The sequence below is a fragment of the Neofelis nebulosa genome, chromosome 8 (assembly GCF_028018385.1).
Source record: "Neofelis nebulosa isolate mNeoNeb1 chromosome 8, mNeoNeb1.pri, whole genome shotgun sequence".
Classification (NCBI taxonomy): domain Eukaryota; kingdom Metazoa; phylum Chordata; class Mammalia; order Carnivora; family Felidae; genus Neofelis; species Neofelis nebulosa.
The window spans coordinates 58,602,108-58,620,957 of NC_080789.1; the positions used below are offsets into that span (position 1 = coordinate 58,602,108).

The 18,850-nt window shown below is 38.6% G+C and overlaps 1 protein-coding gene across 33 annotated transcripts in view; it reads left to right on the forward strand.

The window, feature by feature from the left end:
* R3HDM2 (R3H domain containing 2) overlaps positions 1-18,850 on the forward strand; it is a 163,513-nt gene that overhangs the window by 52,344 nt on the left and 92,319 nt on the right. For 24 of the 33 annotated variants that reach the window (XM_058742267.1, XM_058742268.1, XM_058742271.1 and 21 more), the window contains one exon: positions 8,954-9,009. The exons of 8 other annotated variants lie outside the window; for them this stretch is intronic. In XM_058742267.1, the coding sequence (XP_058598250.1) occupies positions 8,954-9,009 (56 nt within the window). Of the gene's footprint in view, positions 1-8,953; positions 9,010-14,227; positions 14,336-18,850 lie in introns of all 33 variants that reach the window. One more of the 33 variants, XM_058742288.1, reaches the window with a different exon arrangement.

Genomic DNA, 18,850 nt, shown 5'->3' on the forward strand with positions numbered 1-18,850 from the left:
ACCCCTCCCCTGCTCACGCTCTGTGTCTGTCTCTCATTAATAAATAAACGTTAAAAAATTTAAAAAAATACAAATGTTTATTATTTTTAAAATTATTTTTAGTGTTTATTTTTGAGAGAGACAGACAGAGCGTGAGCAGGGGAGGGGCAGAGAGAGAGGGAGACACAGGATCCCATGTAGGCTCCAGGCTCCCAGCTGTCAGCACAGAGCCCGACACGGGGCTCGAACCCACGAACTGTGATGAGATCATGACCTGAGCTGAAGTCAGATGCTCAACTGACTGAGCCACCCAGGCGCCCCTATTATTTTTAACATTTACTTATTTTGGAGGGAAGAGTGCAAGCAGAGGAGGGGTAGAGAGAGGGAGACAGAGGATCTGAAGCAGGCTCTGTGCTGACAGGCTGACAGCAGCGAGCCCAATGTGGGACTCGAACTCCTGAACCGTGAGATCATGATCTGAGCCAAAGTCAGATACTCAACTGACTGGGCCACCCAGGTGCCCCTATTTTAATTTTTTTTTTTTTTTTTTTTGAGAGAGAGAGAGAGAGAGAGCTGGAGAGGTGCAGAGGGGGACAAAGGATCCAGAGTTGACTTTCTGCTGACAGCAGAGAGCCTGATGCAGAGCTCGAACTGATGAACGATGAGGTCATTTTGGGAGCTGAAGTCTGATGCTTAGCCGGCTGAGCCACCTAGGTGTCCCTGCATGTGTCTGTTTGAGTTTGCGTTTCTGTATTATGTGGGTAAATACCCAGTAGTGCAATTGCTGGATCATAGGGTCTTTTAACTTTTTGAGGAACCTTCATACTGTTTCCCACAGTGACTATACCAGTGCAACATTGAATCCCCCAGCAGTGGAAGAGGATCCCTTTTTTCTACATCCTCACCAACATGTTGTTATTTCCTGTATTATTCATTGTAACCATTCTGACAGGTGTGAGGGTGATTATGTCATTGTAGTTTTGATTTGCATTTCCCTGATGATTAGTGATGATGAGCATCTTTTCACATATCTGTTGGCCATCTGTATGTCTTTTTTTGGAGAAATGTCTGTTCATGTATTCTTTTTAATTGGATTTTTAATTTTTGGGGTGTTGAGTTCATGTAAGTTCTTTATTTATTTTGATACTAACGTTTTATCGGATGTATCATTTGCATATATCTTCTCTAGGTTGCCTTTTAGTTTTGTTGATTGTTTCCTTCACTGTGTAGAAGCTGTTTGTTTGTTTATGCATGCTTTTGTTTATTTTTACTTTTGTTTCTTTTGCCTTGGGGGACATAAGAAAAAATTCTATGGCTGATGTCAGAGACATTACAGCCTGTGCTCTCTTGTAGGATTTTTATGGTTTCAAGTCTCACATTTAGGTCTTTAATCCCTTTTGAATTTATTTTTGTGTATGGTGTAAGAAAGTGGTCCAGTTTCATTCTTTTGCTGTTCCCTTTTCCCAACACCATTTGTGAAAGAGACATTGTCTTTCCCTTTGGATATTCTTTCCTGCTTTGTCCAAGATTAATTGACCGTATAATTGTGAGTTTATTTCTGGATTTTCTATTCTGTTCTGTTGTTCTGTATGTCTGTTTTTGTGCCAGTTTCATACTGTTTTGATTACTATAGCTTTGTAATACAACTTGAGGTCTGGAATTGTGATGCCTCCAGCTTTGCCTTTCTTTTTCAAGATTGTTTTGGCTATTTGGGGTCTTTTGTGGTTCCATACAAATTTTAAGATTGTTTGTTCTGTGAAAAATGCTTTTGGTGTTTTTTTTTTTTTTAAGATTTTTATTTTATTTATTTACTTATGTATTTATGTATTTATTTACTCATTTATTTTAATGTTTATTTATTTTTGAAATAAAGTGCAAGTGGGGAGAAGGGCAGAGACACAGGGATCTGAAGTGGGCCCTGAGCTAACAGCAGAAAGACCAATGTGGGACTTGAACTCATAAACTACGAGATCATGACCTGAGCCAATTCTGACACTTAACCAACTGAGCCACCCAGGCGCCCCAAGATTTTTATTTTTTAAAGTAATCTCTATACCCAATGTGGGGCTGAACTCACAACCCCGAGATCAAGAGTCTCATACTCTACTGACCGAGCCAGCCAGGCACCCCAAATGCTGTTGGTATTTTGACAGAGATTGCATTCAATGTGTAGATTGCTTTGGGCAGTATAGACACTTTAACAATATTTGTTCTTCCAATCGAGGAGCATGGAATGTCTTTCTATTTCTGTGAGTCATGTTGAATTTCTTTCATCAGTGTTTTATAGCTTTCAGAGTACAGCTTTTTCACCTCATTGGTTAGTTTTATTTCTTTGGATCTTATTAATTTTGGTACAGTTACAAATGGAATTGTTTTCTTAATTTTTCTTTAGGCTACTTCATTATTGGTGTATAGAAATGCAACAGATTTCTGAAAATAGTGAAAGTTTTACTTCTTTCTTGCCAGTTTGGATGCCTTTATTTCTTTTTGTTGTCTGATTGCTATGGCTAGAACATCTAGTACTAAGTTGAATAAAAGTGAGGAGAGTGGACATACTTGTCTTGTTCCTGATCTCAAGCGAAAGGCTCTCAACTTTTCCCCACTGAGGATGGTGTTAGCTGTGGGTTTTTCATATACCGTCTACATTATGTTGAGCTATGTTCCCTCTAAACCTACTTTGCAGAGGGTTTTTATTATGAATGGATGTTGTACTTTGTCAAATGCTTTTTCTGCATTTATTGAAATTATCGTATGGTTCTTATCCTATCTCTTATTTTTAAAAAATTTGTTTATTTAGAGAGACAGAGAGTGAGCTTGTGTGAGTGGGGGAGGAACAGAGAGAGATGGAAAGAATCCCAAGCAGACTTCATGGTGAGCACAGAGCCCAACGTGGGGCTCCATCTTACAAACTGTGAGATCATGACCTGAGCTGAAACGAAAAGTGGGACACTTAACCTACTGAGCCACCCAGGTGCCCCTCCTTTCCCTTATTGATGTGATGTATCACACTGATTGATTTGATAACATTGAGCCACCTTTGCAACCCAGGGATAAGTTCCACTTGATTGTGGTGAATGATTTTTTTTAACGTATTAATAGTTGGATTCAGGGGCGCCTGGGTGGCTCAGTCGGTTGAGCGTCCGACTTCGGCTCAGGTCATGATCTCACAGTTTGTGGGTTCGAGTCCCGTATCAGGCTCTGTGCTGACCGCTTGCTCAGAGCCTGGAGCCTGCTTCAGCTTCTGTGTCTCCTTCTCTCTCTGCCCGTCTCCCCACTCACGCTTTGTCTCACTCTGGTTCTCAAAAATACATGTAAAAAAAAAATTTTTTTTTTAAATAGTTGGATTCAATTTGCTAGTATTTTGTTGAGGATTTTTGCATCTATGTTTATCAGACATAATGGCCTGTAGTTCTCTTTTTTTGTGGTACCTTTGGTTTGGTATCAGGGTGATGCTGGCCTCATAGAATGAATTTGGAAGTTTTCATTCCTCTTCTATTTTTTTGGAATAGGTTGAGAAGAGTGGATTTTGACTCTTCTTTAAATGTTTGGTAGAATTTGAGGTGCTTGGGTGACTCAGTTAAGTATTCAACTCTTGGTTTTGGCTCAGGTCATGATTTCATGGTTTGTGAGATAGGGCCCCCCATAGGGCTCCATGCTGCCAGCACATAGCCTGTTTGGGATTCTTTCTCTCCCTCTCTCTCTCTATACCCCTCCCTCGCTTGTGCGCACACTCCCTCTCTCTCAAAACAAACAAACAAACAAACAAACAAACTTAAAAAGTTGGGGAGGGCGTGCCAGGGTGGCTCAGTCAGTTAAACGACATTGGCTCAGGTCATGATCTCGCAGTTCAAGAGTTCAAGCCCTGCATCAGGTTCTGTGCTGACAGTATGGAGCCTGCTTGGGATTCTGTCTCCCTCTGTCTCTGGGCCTCCCCCACTTGCTCTCTCTCTCTCTCTCTCTCTCTCTCAAAATAAATGAAAATAAACTTAAATATGATTTTTTAAAAAAGAATCATTTGTTAAAAAAAAAATGTTTGGTAGAATTTGCCTGTGAAGTCATCTGATCCTGGACTTTTACTTGTTGGGAGCTTTTGATTAGTGATTCAATTCCTTTGCTGTTAATTCGTCTGTTCAAATTTTCTGTTTCTTCCAGGTTCAGTTTTGGTTATATATTTCTTGGAATTTATGTTTCTTCTAGGTTTTCCAACTTGTTGGTATATAGTTTTTCATAATTTTCTCTTATAATTGTGTGTATTTCTGTGGTGTTTGTTGTTATTTCTCCTCTCTCATTTGTGATTTTATTTATTTGGGTCCTTTCTTTTCTTGGTAAGTCTGGCTAGAGGTTTATCAATTTGGTTGATTTTTTTTTTTCCCCAAAAAAACCAGCTCTGGGTTTCACTGATCTATTCTATTTGTTTAGTTTCTGTATCATTTATTTCTGCTCTAATCTTTATTATTTCCTTCCTTCTGTTGGTTTTAAGTTTTGTTTGTTCTTTTTCTATTCTAGCTCCTTTAGGTGTAAATTTAGGTTGTTTATTTGAGATTTTTCTTGCTTCTTGAAGTAGACGTGTATTGCTATAAACATCCCTCTTAGAACTACTTTTACTGCATCCCAAGGGTTTTGAATGGTTGTGTTTTCATTTTCATTAGTTTCCATGTATTTTTTGTTTCTTATTTTATTTACTGGTTGACTCCTTCATTGTTCAGTAGCATGTTATTTAATCTCCATGTGTTTGTGGTCTTTTCAGAGTTTTTCTTATGGTTGACTACTAGCTTCATAGTGTGTGGTCAGAAAAGATGCATGGTATGACTTTGATCTTTTTGAGTAGTTGAGTGTTTTTTTTGTGGCCTAATATGTGATCTATTCTGGACAGTGTTCCATGTGCATTTGAAAAGAATGTGTATTGTGCTGTTTTAGGATGGAATGTTGTGAATATATCTGTTAAATCCATCTGGTCCAGTATATCATACAAAGTCATTATTTCCTTGAGGCGCCTGGGTGGCTTCGCCGATTGAGTGTCCGACTCATGTCATGATCCCAGGGTCATGGGATCAAGCCCCAAGTTGGGCTCCGCACCAAATGTGGAGCTTGCTTAGGATTCTCTCCCTCCCTCTCTCTCTCCCTCCCTCCCTCTCTCTCTCCCTTCCTCCCTCCCTCCCTCCCTCCCTCCCTTCTCCCTCTCCCATCCAAGTTGAGTGCTCTGTCTCTTTCTAAAATAAAATTAAAAAAAACCAAAAAACAAAAAATAAAGCCATTGTTTCCTTGTTGATTTTCTGTTTAGATGATCTGTCCATTGATGTAAGTGGAGTGTTAAAGTCCCCTACTACCAATTAGTTCCTTTATATTTGTTATTAACTCTTTAATATATTTGGGTGCTTCCATATTGGGTGTATCAGTATTTACAATTATTGTATGTTCTTGTTGGATCATCTCCTTTATTATTATATAGTGTCTTTCTTTGTCTCTTGTTGCAGTCTTTTTTTTTTTTTTTTTTTTTTTAAAGTAAGCTTCATGCCCAGTGTGGATCCCAGTGCGGGGCTTGAACTCGTGATGCTGAGATCAAGACCTGAGATGAGCTCAAGAGTCAGACACTTAACCAGCTAAGCCACCCAGGCACCCCTCTTGTTACAGTCTTTGTTTTAAAGTCTATTTTGTCTGATAGAAGTATTGCTACTCCAGCCTTCTTTGACATCCATTTGCATGCTGGATGCTTCTCTATCCCCTCAGTTTCAATCTGCAGGTTTCTTTAGGTCTACAATTAGTCTCTTGTAGGCAGCATATAGATAGGTCTTTTTTTTTTTTTTTTTTTTTTTAATCCTTTCTGTTACTCCATCTATGTCTTTTGACTGGAGCATTTAGTCCTATTACATTCAGAGCAATTATTGATAGAAATATATTTATTGCCTTTTTATTGTTTGTTTTGTGTTGTGTGTGAGGATTTTCTCTAATCCTTTTCTTGTCTTTCTCTTTCATGGTTTGCTGGTTTTCTGTAGTGATAGATTTGGATTTCTCTATTCTTTTGCATACTTATTAGATTCTTTTTTTATTAGTGGTTTTTGCTTTGTGGGTACTATTATGTTTATAACATCTTCTGCATATAGCAGTCTATTAAATTGATGGTTGTTTAAATTTTTTTTTTTTTAATTTTTTTTTCAACGTTTTTAGGGACAGAGAGAGACAGAGCATGAATGGGGGAGGGGCAGAGAGAGAGGGAGACACAGAATCAGAAACAGGCTCCAGGCTCCGAGCCATCAGCCCAGAGTCTGATGCGGGGCTCGAACTCACGGACCGCGAGATCGTGACCTGGCTGAAGTCGGACGCTTAACCGACTGTGCCACCCAGGCGCCCCATGGTTGTTTAAATTTGAAACCATTCTTGGGGTGCTTGGGTGACTCAGTAGGTTGGGTGTCCAACTCTTGATTTCAGCTCAGGTCATGATCCCAGGGTTGTGGGATCGAACCCCGTATCAGGCTCTGCGTTGAGAGAGAGGAGCCTGTGTAGGGTTCTGCCTTCCTCTCTCTCTGCCCCTCCCTTGTGTGCATGCACGTACTCTCTCTCTCTCTCTTAAAAATAAACATTTAAATTTGAACCCATTCTTTACTCCTGCCCAAGTTAGGTATATGATGTCATATTTTACATCCTTTTATTTTGTCAGTTCCTTGACTGATTTTTTACAGAAACACTCATTTTTACTGCTTTTGTGTTTCCTGCCTTCATACTTTTGGTCCTTCTTTTCCACTCAAAGAGTCCCCTTTAGTATTTCTTGCAGGACTGGTTTAGTGGTCATGAACTTCTTTAATTTTTGTCTGGTTTTGTTTGTCTGCTTATGGGTTTTCCTTTATATGTAACTATATTCTTTTTGTCTTGTTGCTTTTAATATTTTTTCTTTATCACTGTATTTTGCCATTTTATTTATTATTATTATTTAATTTAATTTAATAAGCCCCAATGTGGGGCTTGAACTCACGACTCTGAAATCAAGAGTTGTATACTCTACTGACTGAGCCAGCCAAGCACCCTTTTTAATTTAATTTAATTTAATTTAATGTAATTTAATTTAATTTAATTTTAGTAATCTCTACACCCAGGCTGAAACTCATGACCCTGAAATCAAGAGTTGCATGCTCTTTCAACTGAGCCAGCCCGGTGCCCCTACCATTGTTAAACTGAACTTCATCATCTTTTCTTACCAAACTGGTTTCTCCTTCAGTGTTCTGATTTCAGTGGTAAAAATATCCTCCCCAGTTGTTCTCAAACCTTTTAGTATCAGAATTTCTTCACACTCTTAAAAATTATTGAGCCCCCCCCAAAAGAGCTTTTGTTCATGATTGATAATATCTATCAATATTAGTGTATTGGAAATTAGAACTGAGAAACTTTAGAAACACTTATTAATTCATTTTAAAATGATAACCTATTACATGTTAACATAAAAGCAAGTCTTTTATGAAAAAACATTTCAAAACAGCAACAATAAAATTCAGGAGGAAATGTGTCATTGTTTTTCATTTTTAAAAATTTAATTTAATATTGGGGTTAATAGATGGATTCTCCTATCTGCCTTTTCATTCAGTTGGTTGTGATATAACATGTCCTTTGTTTTCTGGAAAATACCATCATATACCTGTGAGAGCATGATAGTGAAAAGTGCAAACAAGACCTTAGTACATTATAAAAGTTCTTTTTGACTTTGCAGAAAAAACAAGTCTTGGAGATTTCTAGGGGTTTCAGGCCACACTTTGTGAAGCTGCTTTTCTGTCCAGTCACTTGAGTGTCTTATACTTCTCACACAGTCATCATACACATCACTAAGTCTTAGTGATTTTTATCTCCTGATGCTTCTTGGGTCACAGTCCCCTCATTCTGTAGTCAGAATTCTTTTTCCTAGCTGGTGTCTCTTCCTCTATTTTATTTTCTTTCTAAGCTATCCACATTGTAGCAAAAGTAATATTTCTAAAATAGAAATATGATGATGTAATCCATTTTTGAAAATCCATTACAAGTTTCTCATAGCTTTAGTTAGTATGCAAGATGTTTTATGATCCTGTTTCCACTGATCTCTAGCTTTTTTTTCTCAAGCTACTTTTCTGTGAGTGCCTTATACTCTAGCTTTCTTTATGCAATACTTGCTGTTCTGAGAAAGCATCGTGGTGATCCATATGTCTGTGTTAATGATACTATTTGTTGGGTTCACACTGTATTCCTGGCACTGTGTTCTAAGTACTTTATATATGTATTATCTCATTTAATTTCCACACAGCCTTCCAAAAAAAGTGTTCTAATCATTCCATTTTATAGGTAAAGAAACTGAGGTTTAGAGAGATTAAGTAACTCTCCTCAAATCATCTAGGTGGTGAATATGGAATCTAGGCCTGTTTTTCCACTTCTCTATTAGGCTAAATACTATTTATCCTGGAGGATTAGGCTTCAACCTCCCTTCCTTCTGGAAGCCTTTCTTCTGGTATGATATTTATATGCCTGCTCCCTCTATTCCCATTAAACCTTGTGAGCAGCTCTAACTAGCACTTAACAATACATTATATTTTACTTGTTTGTCTCCCGTACCATTGATTGTCCTGGTAGGTGCAGAAAGGGAACTTGACTCCTCTGACACAAGAATCTTAGATTGCATTCCAACATCTTTGTCCCTAAGAAGAAAATGAATATTGGAGACCTTAAAACCTAATGTCACTGTGGGCCTACTTAGTCTATTCATTCTATGCAAGCAGGTCCTTCAATTTCAGAGGAACCATAAAACAGATAATACTATTATTTCTATATTAATTCTTCCAAGATTTAAAAATAGTGACCCTGATCTTCTTTTATTAGTTTAGAGAAGACTAAATAACAACAACAAAAATAATAGCTAACATTTATTTAAGTGCTTTCCATGTGTCTAAATATTTTACCTGTATATTAACTCACTTAATTTTTACAGCTCCATGAGATAGTTATTATTACCTTTGTTTTACAGATAAGGGAAACCGAGGAACCAAGAGATTAAGTAACTTGCCCAAGATCACACAGCTTGTAAGTGGCAGAGCTTGAAATCAAATCTCTAAAAACTATACTGTACAAAATACTGAATCTTCTTTATCCAAGATCCCATAGTTGTATTCTTTGTTAGGATAAAGGTAAGTGAGGATTAGAGGTAAAATTATATGGCACAACTCTGGTGTAGTGATCTTAGAGAAAAAGGTGATTTAGTATAGATTTTTAAAAGTGTGTTTTCAGGGGCGCCTGGGTGGCGCAGTCGGTTAAGCGTCCGACTTCAGCCAGGTCACGATCTCGCGGTCTGTGAGTTCGAGCCCCACGTCAGGCTCTGGGCTGATGGCTCGGAGCCTGGAGCCTGTTTCCGATTCTGTGTCTCCCTCTCTCTCTGCCCCTCCCCCGTTCATGCTCTGTCTCTCTCTGTCCCAAAAATAAATAAAAAAAACGTTGAAAAAAAAAAAAATTTAAAGTTTAAAAAAAAAAAAAAAGTGTGTTTTCTTTTTAAAACAGCATCTTTTTGGTATAAATGAAAGGATCTTTCATGTTATCTTTATTACAAAATCATTATCACAGTTCTGAGCTCCAGCCCAATTAATTCCCACTTTCCCAGTGAATAACAGCAAGCACAAAGTTTTACATTTTAATTGACACTTATGAGTTTGATAATAATTTTTCTTCTCCCAGCAGGTTTCATTGCTTAATTTCAGAATCCTGTTTTCTTTATTTATTAGAGAAACACATCTGAACTTTATCTTTTTGGTGGGATTCATTTGCCCTTATCTATTTTCTGTGACCCCAGTCTCTTGAGCATTGCAGTGGATGTTTAATTTTGAGAATGTTAATTAGCTTCAGTAATTACATACCTTGGGGCATTTCTAGACATTTATAGCTTTGTATTTTTTTGTATAGAAGAGGATATATTGGAGCTTGTTGGGTTTTAAGGTTGTTTGTTTGTTTGTTTTTAAAGATAGCTTTGAATTTTGTTCAGGGAGGAGTTCTTCAGTCAGTCATGGAATTTAGGACTATTGGGAGTTTTATTTTACCAGTTCCCAGGAATATCCTACTTGTGTTTTGCTAATAGTATCATGAGGTCACTAAGAGTAGTTGTTTTTTGATGATGCCTTATGTTGTAGTTGAGTTTCAGAATCAGACCGATACAGAGGATGCACTTTTCTTCAGCTAAGCCTTTGAATAAGAACCCAGGCTAGTTTTGGGATTTGTGTGATACAGAAAGCACATCTGTAACATGTCCCCTCTGGTGACACACTTTTAATTCTCAGTTATACAGAATGTGCTTTGAGCTATCTTTTTACCAGTCATCATTCTGTCTACTCAGTTTCATGTATAATGTTGTCAAGGTCATTTCAATCTCTTTCAGAATAGATTTGATTCCAAATCATCTACTTCTGCTACAGTGTTCTAACCTTTTTGTTAAGTTTATTTATTTATTTTGAGAGAGAGAGAGCATGCGCTCACAAGCAGGGGAGGAGCAGAGAGAGAGGCAGAGAGGGAGAATCCCAAGCAGGCTCTACACCAGCAGTGCAGAGCCCGATGCAGAGCTCAAACCCATGAACCTGGAAATCATGACCTGAGCTGAAGTTGGACACTCAACCAAGTGAGCCACCCAGGAGCCCCACAGTATTCTAGCAGTATTCATCAGAGATAAATGGATTGATTGAGGAAATTTGAAAAACATAATATATTTTTGAGAATGTGATGAGGTGTAAGATACAGTTTGTAGAATTGTTTTGAGTTCTTCGGAATTGATGCAAGACTTGAGGAAGCTGGGGATAAAAATGTGAGATGTGCAGAAAGGACTTTTTTCCTCAATTACTCTTTTAGATTTTGTTTTTACTTGATACCATTCTATTTGAAGCTTAAAACAAGAGCTTCAGTACAGTTTAGTTAGTTGAATTATCCTCTCTTGTAGGATTATGTATGAAATTACTGGGTATTATTAATATCCCTCTGCAAACAGGTGAGGGAGCAAAGTTGAAGAGAGCAGAAATGTCCTCATATTAAAGGCATACTCTAATGTTTTCAATAATTTCATTTTCTTTTTTTTTTTAATGTTTACTCATTTTTGAAACAGAGAGACAGAGCACAAGTTGGGGAGGGGCACAGAGAGAGAAAGGGAGACACAGAATCCAAAGCAGTCTCCAGGCTTTGAACTGTCAGCACAGAGCCCCACGTGGGGCTTAAACTCACAAACTGCGAGATCATGACCTGAGCCAAAGTTGGGAGGTTAACCAACTGAGCCACTCAGGTGCCCCTCAGTAATTTCATTTTTAAGAAAACTGTTCTGAAATTACAAGAAGCAGCTAAGAAAAGTTGCCATATATAAATAATTTATTTTCTGATTATACCAGGCTTGCTAGCATATTATGTTGATGTTGGGTGTCAGATAAGCACTCTGTACTTGTTTTTTGTAGTTAATGGTTTATTAACAAATACTTATTTGTCGTGCCAGGAACCGTCTGAGAGTATGGGATATAGCAGTAAAGAAAAAGGAAAAATCCCTGCCCTTATAGAACGTACATTTTTTCTCCAGTTTTATTAAGATATAATTGGTATACAGCTCTGTGTAAGTGTCAGGTGTACTACATAGTGATTTTACATACATATATTGAGAAATGATTACCACAGTAAGTTTACTTAGCATTCATCTTCTTATATAATTACAAAAAAAATAAAGCTTACATTTTAATGGGAGAAATGGTTGTAACAAAAACAGCAACCAATACCACCAGACTTCCATGGAGTCAATGACAGAAATTCCTAAAATGAGACCCAGAAATGGCTGTGTTTTGTTGTACTTTCTCTGAAATTGGCCCTACATTTTTGCCCTTTTAGTCCCTTTTATGCCTATACTGGGGAGAAGAGTGATGGCAGAGCATCTAGTAATGCTTCAGTTTTTCTCAGATTTGCTCTGCACCAGGGACCCTGCAAAATTATTTTAAAAATTATTTCACTGCATTAAAATCCTATGAAGGAGATTATTTTATGGGTCAGTAAAATGAAGTTTATAAGAGGTAGTGTAGTTACAAACCAGATCACATTAAAAAAACAGAAACAGGCACCTGGGTGGCTTGGGTCAGCTTTGGTTTCGGCTCAGGTCATGATCTCATGTTTTGTGAGTTCAAGCCCCCTGTCGGGTTCCATGGGGCCTGCTTGGGATTCTCTCTCCCTCTTTCTCTGCTCCTCCCCTGCTTACATGCATGCATGCTCTCTCTCTCTCAAAACAAAACAAAACAAAACAAAACAAAACCAGAAACGATAAAAAAAAAAAACAAAAACCTTGAATCAGATCACATAGCTGGTATGTGATAGGGCTAGATAGGCGTGCTCCTACCAATTTCAGGACAAAAGCATGAATAAAAGCACAGTTTTCGTATCTCTATACTTAGGTTATAAATCAAGATTAAAAAATACTGTTAGAAAAGTATTTCTGGGTGCCTGGGTGGCTCAGTTGGTTGTGTGTCCGACTTCGGCTCAGGTCACGATCTTGCCGTTTGTGAGTTAGAACCTCTCATCGGGCTCTGTGCTGACAGCTCAGAGCCTGGAGCCTGCTTCAGATTGTGTGTCTCCTTCTCTCTCTGCCCCTCCCCGGCTTGTGTTCTGTCTCTCTCTGTCTCTCAAAAATGAATAAATGTAAAAAGCAAAAAAAAATTTTTTTTTTAAATGTTTTTAGCAGAAAAATATTTCCTCTTCTACGCAGACATGTATTTTCCTAATGACCTAGAAGGCCAGAATTATTGGACTACTCAGAGTTCTGAGACAGGTACCCTCTAAGTCTAGTCTCAATCCTCAGACTCTCATCATTTGTCCCTTGGCCATGATTCAGACCATGGAATGTGTACAACAGTGGGTATAGGTATTGTCCATGGCAGGACAGAGTTTGAGAAGAGATCCACTGAAGGCCTTGGAAGTAGGCTCAAAACTGCTTGGGCAGGGAATTCTGATCCAGAGCATAGTCGGGGTTGGTAGAGTCAGGGGCTTCAGGTAGATTTGTCCACTTGGTCCAGTGAACATCTTGCCTGAGGGGATAGACAGGTCAGAAGAGGGTCAGAGTGGATATCTAAAGTGTAAGATCCAGAATAGGGTTCCTTTACTATAACCAAGGGTAGTACCAGTGCCAGGACTGAAATCCAGGTCTGTGTGACTATACTGTCTCTTGTCAACAGTAAGAAAGCCTGGATTTACAGAGAAAGGAAGTGTTGGTTTACTGTCTGGTAAATGGAGCAAGGATCTGTCCATGTTATCTCATGCTTGGAGAAGTGCTTTAGGATGGACTATTTTTTTCTTTCTTTCTTAAATGTTTGCTTATTTTTGAGAGGGACAGAGACAGAGTGTGAGTGGGAGAGGGGCAAAGAGAGAGGGAGACACAGAAGCAGAAGCAAGCTCCAGGCTCTGAGCTGTCAGAACAGAGCCCGACCTGGGGCTCAAACTCAAGAACTGCGAGATCATGACCTGAGCCAAAGTTGGACGCTTAACTGACTGAGCCACCTGGGCGCCTGTGGACTATCTTTAAATGAGCCAGTCTATTTCTCTTTTGAAAATGCTATTTAGTGTTTACACGTAAAAACTAGAGAATTGAAGAATTGAAAAAAAACCCCATCTCATTATAAGTTCATTCTGGTCTTTGTGTAGTTTAAGTTGAATGGCCCAGTTATAAGGAGACATAGCCAATTTTTTTCCTAAAACAGTGAGGCATAAGCATATTGGTGTATATATATAATGGTTTGCAGTTTATACTCAACAAGAATTTCTTCAGTCCTGTTTTACTTAGGAAAAAGCAGTATAAAAAGGTCCAGATTATGGTTTATTTTGTATTTTATATCAAACATTATAGGTAAGTTAGATATCATTATATGGTCTTAAAGTTTTCGATTTTCTGAAATTAATCTCAAACATATGAAGAGACTGGTTCTGGGGAAATGCAGTTTGGATATAGAATGTTATTTCTTTGTTACATACATTGTTGAGTATTTAGAGTACATATGGGTTCTGGTTATTCTTAGAGTCCTTAGGACACCAGTCTTAAGATTGACTGTCCAGCCACACTATTTGTCAGATCCCCTACTTGAAGCATTCTTGAGTCTGTTGAAACCTTCACCATCCACATGACCCCAGGATCTTGGACTATCCTTACCTATTAGAGAGTCCTCCATTCTGTCAGACTCAGAGTTTAATTTAAATCTGGTGAGAACAAATCATGACTTCTGTTCGGTTTTCAAGCTACCCTTTTTGTTAACAGGTGAGAATCTTGTGTTTCCATGTATTGCATGATTGGAACTGTTCAAGGTGTAAAAATGAACAGAAAAATCCTGAGTGCTACGTACCCTCGATGTTAGAGGCATAATTAGTAAGTAAAAGTCCAAACTGATGTTAGACCTAGAATTTGGTGGTACAGAAAACAGAATTTTAACCCCCTTCTAATTTTTTTTATAACATGTCTTCCCTACACCCTTTCAATTTGCTTTTTCTGTGATATTTGGCACTATTGCCAAATAGTGCTATTGCTTATTAGCTCTTGTTACCAAATTTGCCAAGCTCCTGAAAAATACTTGCTTTTTAAAAAGCACATTAAAATTCTGACATCCATTTTGAGTGACAGTTTCGGCAGCGTCCTGTATAGCAAGGGCTTGGGAATTTGTTGACATGAATCCATTTTCTCTGACTTCTGATTCCCCTACCTAGATTCTGTAGCCTGTGGTCTATTTTTAAATCATGCTGCTATGCTCTATGCAGCAGTTCTTTTCCTGAATTATTTATCATTGTTTGGAGCTGAATGGAGCAGTATGTTTTTTTTACCACTGCTCATTAGAACTCACGTGTCTGTCTTCAGCTTGGTTGACAGATTTGGTTCATGTTAAATCTCACTGGTCCATTCTGGGAAGGCTGCAAGGCAGGGAACAGGCCACAGTCTGTGATACCCTGTAAGGGCATTCAGACTTTTGGTTATTGTTATTTCTTTTGGCAGCAGTGGGAAAAGAGAAGCTATGCCCTGTTCTTCCCTTCGACTCTGTTCAGACAGAGACTGTGTTAAGATCATTTGTGATAATGTTTACTTTATGTTTTTATAGTAATTGTTGCATTTTTAGGAGAGATGAGGGAATAATCCCTATGAAAAGCACAGCATTAAATCAAGATTTCATTTTCATTTTAAATATGATCCAGATACTTGGGACACTAAAAATCTCTGGTCTTGGGATATGGGTTGTGAGGCATTTGTTCCTTTTGTTTGGGAATATTCCTTCTCATTGCCTGTTCTCTCACCTTCTTACAGACTGTAGGCTTGGAAAAAGGATGGCAAAATCTAAAAGCAAGGCAATTATTTTGAATGACATTTTTTCCCCTTTCTGTTTTCTGGTGCATCAGAATTAATGTTTCTCTTTCGTCTTCCTCCTGTGTTTTTTTTCCCCCTGCATCCTATCTTTCATGAAAAAAAATTTTTTGACATTGTTTTTTTTTCTCTTTGATAGATGAGCACACTACTACTTGGGTATTCTTTACTTTTTAAACTATTTGCCTTTTTCATGTCACTGTAGGTGGAAAGGGGATAGCTGTCAGTCATTTGGGCACTGGAGAAGGAAAAATCATGTTTGTCCCCCTAACCCTGTTGGCCATCTCTGAGTTTGCTTGTACCTTTTTTAAAAAAAAACAACAGCAATAGTATCTAGATTTGAGTTCCATTCTTGGACCACTAATGAAATACTGTTTTATAGTCTGAACCAGAACAAGAATTTTTGGCCTCTATTGCTACTTTTGGGTCAGTGCTACTGCCTGAGAAACTGGCCTTTCACTGCTCAGTGATTCCAGTTATTATCATCATGATCATTTCACTCCCCGGTGATAGTGGCTCTCAGTTGCATAAATCCCACATTTCTCAGCAGGACCTCAGGACAGCCCCACTCACATTTTCCTGACATTTCATTACACTCATTTCTTTGGACTGAGTCAGCCAAGTTGAACTAGACTAAATATACTATCTTTCCCTTGTGCTTTTGCTCTTCTCCAAGTCATCTTTGATTCTCTTTGCCAATACATTTCCACAATCCTTAAAATATCCAGTGCAAGATTAACATTTTTTAGGAAACTGTCCATGATTCTCTATTAATTTGAACTCTTAATTTTTGTATTTTTTGAGCCTTGTATTTTCAAGTTGCTGATGGTTTAAAGCACAATCCCTGTGTTCAAGGGGGTCTAATCTTCGGGGAAAATCAGAGATAAGTGGACTTGTTTTTCTTATTATTTTGCATTTCTGTTGGTTTTTAATTTCACATATATGTCTTTAAATTCCAGATTATAATTGTAAGGGCAGGAGCAATTACCTTTCTTTCTATGGAATCTTATGAACTATTTCTGCTGCTCTTGGCACATGGTAGGCAGCTACCTGCCTTACCGCAGGGCAGACTCATTGGATAATAAGGTATCAGTGTAGGGTAAGAAGGATCCTAAGGGTTGAGGATTCTCTATTTTGTATATTTTAGAATGATAAGAATACTAAGAGTTTACAGTCTTACTTGGAATTATATTTTGGAGACTAAAATGACACAGACTAAAAATTGAAAGTCAAAAAAAACATATTTGGTTTCTGAAATAGCCATCCAAATTTTGTCTGCATAACAAAGTTAGAGCATATTTATTATTGGCAAGCTGGGAGGATGGTTTACTTCAGCAACTCTGTCCCTGCATGTCTGATGGTGGTGTTGTACATCCTTAATAAATTTGAGTTCACATTAGTTTACTGTCGAAATCTTTCAGGTGACATTCAGAACCAGAATTGCATATTATCTACAGGTTGTTAACTTCACTTTCCAACCCCCTATGACACTTTGCATGAGAGTTGAGTTTATCTTAGAGATCTTACTTCGAACTAGGGTCCCTGACCTTTAAGAGTAGAGCTGTTGTGGCACCTGGGTGGCTCAGTCAGTTGAGCGTCCAGCTCTTGGTTTCGGCTCAGGTCATGATCCTAGGGTCGTGGGATTGAGCCCTGTGTTGGGCTCTATGCTGAGCATGGAGCCTGCTTAAGATTCTCTCTCCCTCTCCCCTGCTCATGCTTTTGTTTTAAAAAGGTTTTTTGTTGTTGTTGTTGTTTTTAATTTAAGAGTAGAGCTATGTTTCATTTTTCTGACACTTTTTAGAGCACTTGGTGGTGTTAAGGTAGGGGGGTAGGAGAATGGGGGTAGGAAGCAGCATGAAGGTTCTTGAGGGAAGGCTAAGAGGAAAGCTACTTGAGACTACTTATTTGTCCATTCCTTCTGTATGAAATCAATCTCCTGACCAGTTATGTTGCCTTCTTTGCCCCTCTCCACCCACGACCCTGAATCTTCAGTCCCAGTGCTGCTGACTGTGTACAAAGTTAGGGAACAGTTCCTAAGTCCAGCCTTACTTCTGGCACCAATTATAGAATTTGAGGGTCCTCAAGACCACTTTTGAGTTCAGTACTTTGCCAGAAGGACTTACAGAACCTGTAAGTTTCTCATGAAAGCTGTTACACTCAAAGTTATGGTTTATTTTAGCAGAAGTTAACAAATTAAAATCAGCCAACAGAAGAAATGCATGAGGCAGAGTCTAGGAGGGATCTAAATACTGAGCTTATGTTTGTCCTCTCCCAGTGGAGTCATGAACAGTGTTAACTCTTCCTGGCAATGTGTGACAACACACATGGAATAATGCCAACCAGAGAAGCTCACCCAATCCTTGACGTCAAGTTTTTGTTGGGACTCCATCATGTATATTGTTGCCTTATGTAGCTGACCTCAGTGTCCAACCACTTCTGAAGTTGAGCTGATACTGTGCGACTCAGACTCCCCACTAAAAATCACATTGTTAGACTGTCTGGTACAACTCAAAGCCCCCAGTAAACAAAGGCTTTCAACAAGCAGACATTTCCACAGTTTTTGGTTTATTACTCCCAGGAAGCTAAAGGCAAAGACCAGAGATACCTTTGAGCAAGTTTAAAGTCTTTACTATACACCGTGCTAGTTCAGGCTTTGGGCCCAACCAAGAGGAAGGGAAAGGGAAGTAGTTTAAAGTTTTTGAACCATGTAAATTTGTTTTTTGATCAGAAAATTTAACATATATAAACTGAATTTTTAAACAAAAGAAAGGAGATCCAAGTTGCTAGAGCTCCCAGGCACTTGAGAGAGGCAAACTCAGATCATCCCTTGTGGAACATACCTCAACCCTAGTTTCAAAGAATTCCCAAAGATAGATTGCCAACAAATAAGGGACGCCTGGGTGGCTCAGTCGGTCAATCAGCAGACTCTTGATTTTTGGCTTAGGTCATGATCTCATGTTTCGTGAGTTCAAGCCACATGTCGGGCTCTTCACTGACAGTGCAGAGCCTGTTTGGGATTCTCCCTCTTCTCTCCTCTCTCTCTGTCAAAATAAATAAATAAACATTTAAAAAGTTATTAGGTTGCTGGAGCACCTAGGTGGCTTAGTTGGTTTAACATCCAGCATTAGCTCAGGTTGTGATCTCATGGTTTGTGAGTTTGAGCCCCTGCATTGGGCTCGCTGCTGTCAGTGCAGATCCTGCTTCAAATCCTCTGTCCCCCTCTATCTACTTCTCCCCAGCTTGTGCTCTCTTTTTCAAAAATAAACATTAAAGGGGAACCTGGGTGGCTCAGTTGGTTAAGTGTCCGACTTCAGCTCAGGTCATGATCTTGCAGTCCGTGGGTTTGAGCCCCGTGTCAGGCTCTGTGCTAACAGCTCAGAGCCTGGACCTGCTTTGGATTCTGTGTCTTCCTCTCTCTCTGCCCCTCCCCTGCTCATACTCTGTCTTTGAAAAATAAATGTTAAAAAAAAAATAAACATTAAAAAATATTAGGTTGCCAACAAATAAGAGCTAAAAATAATAATATAATAACAT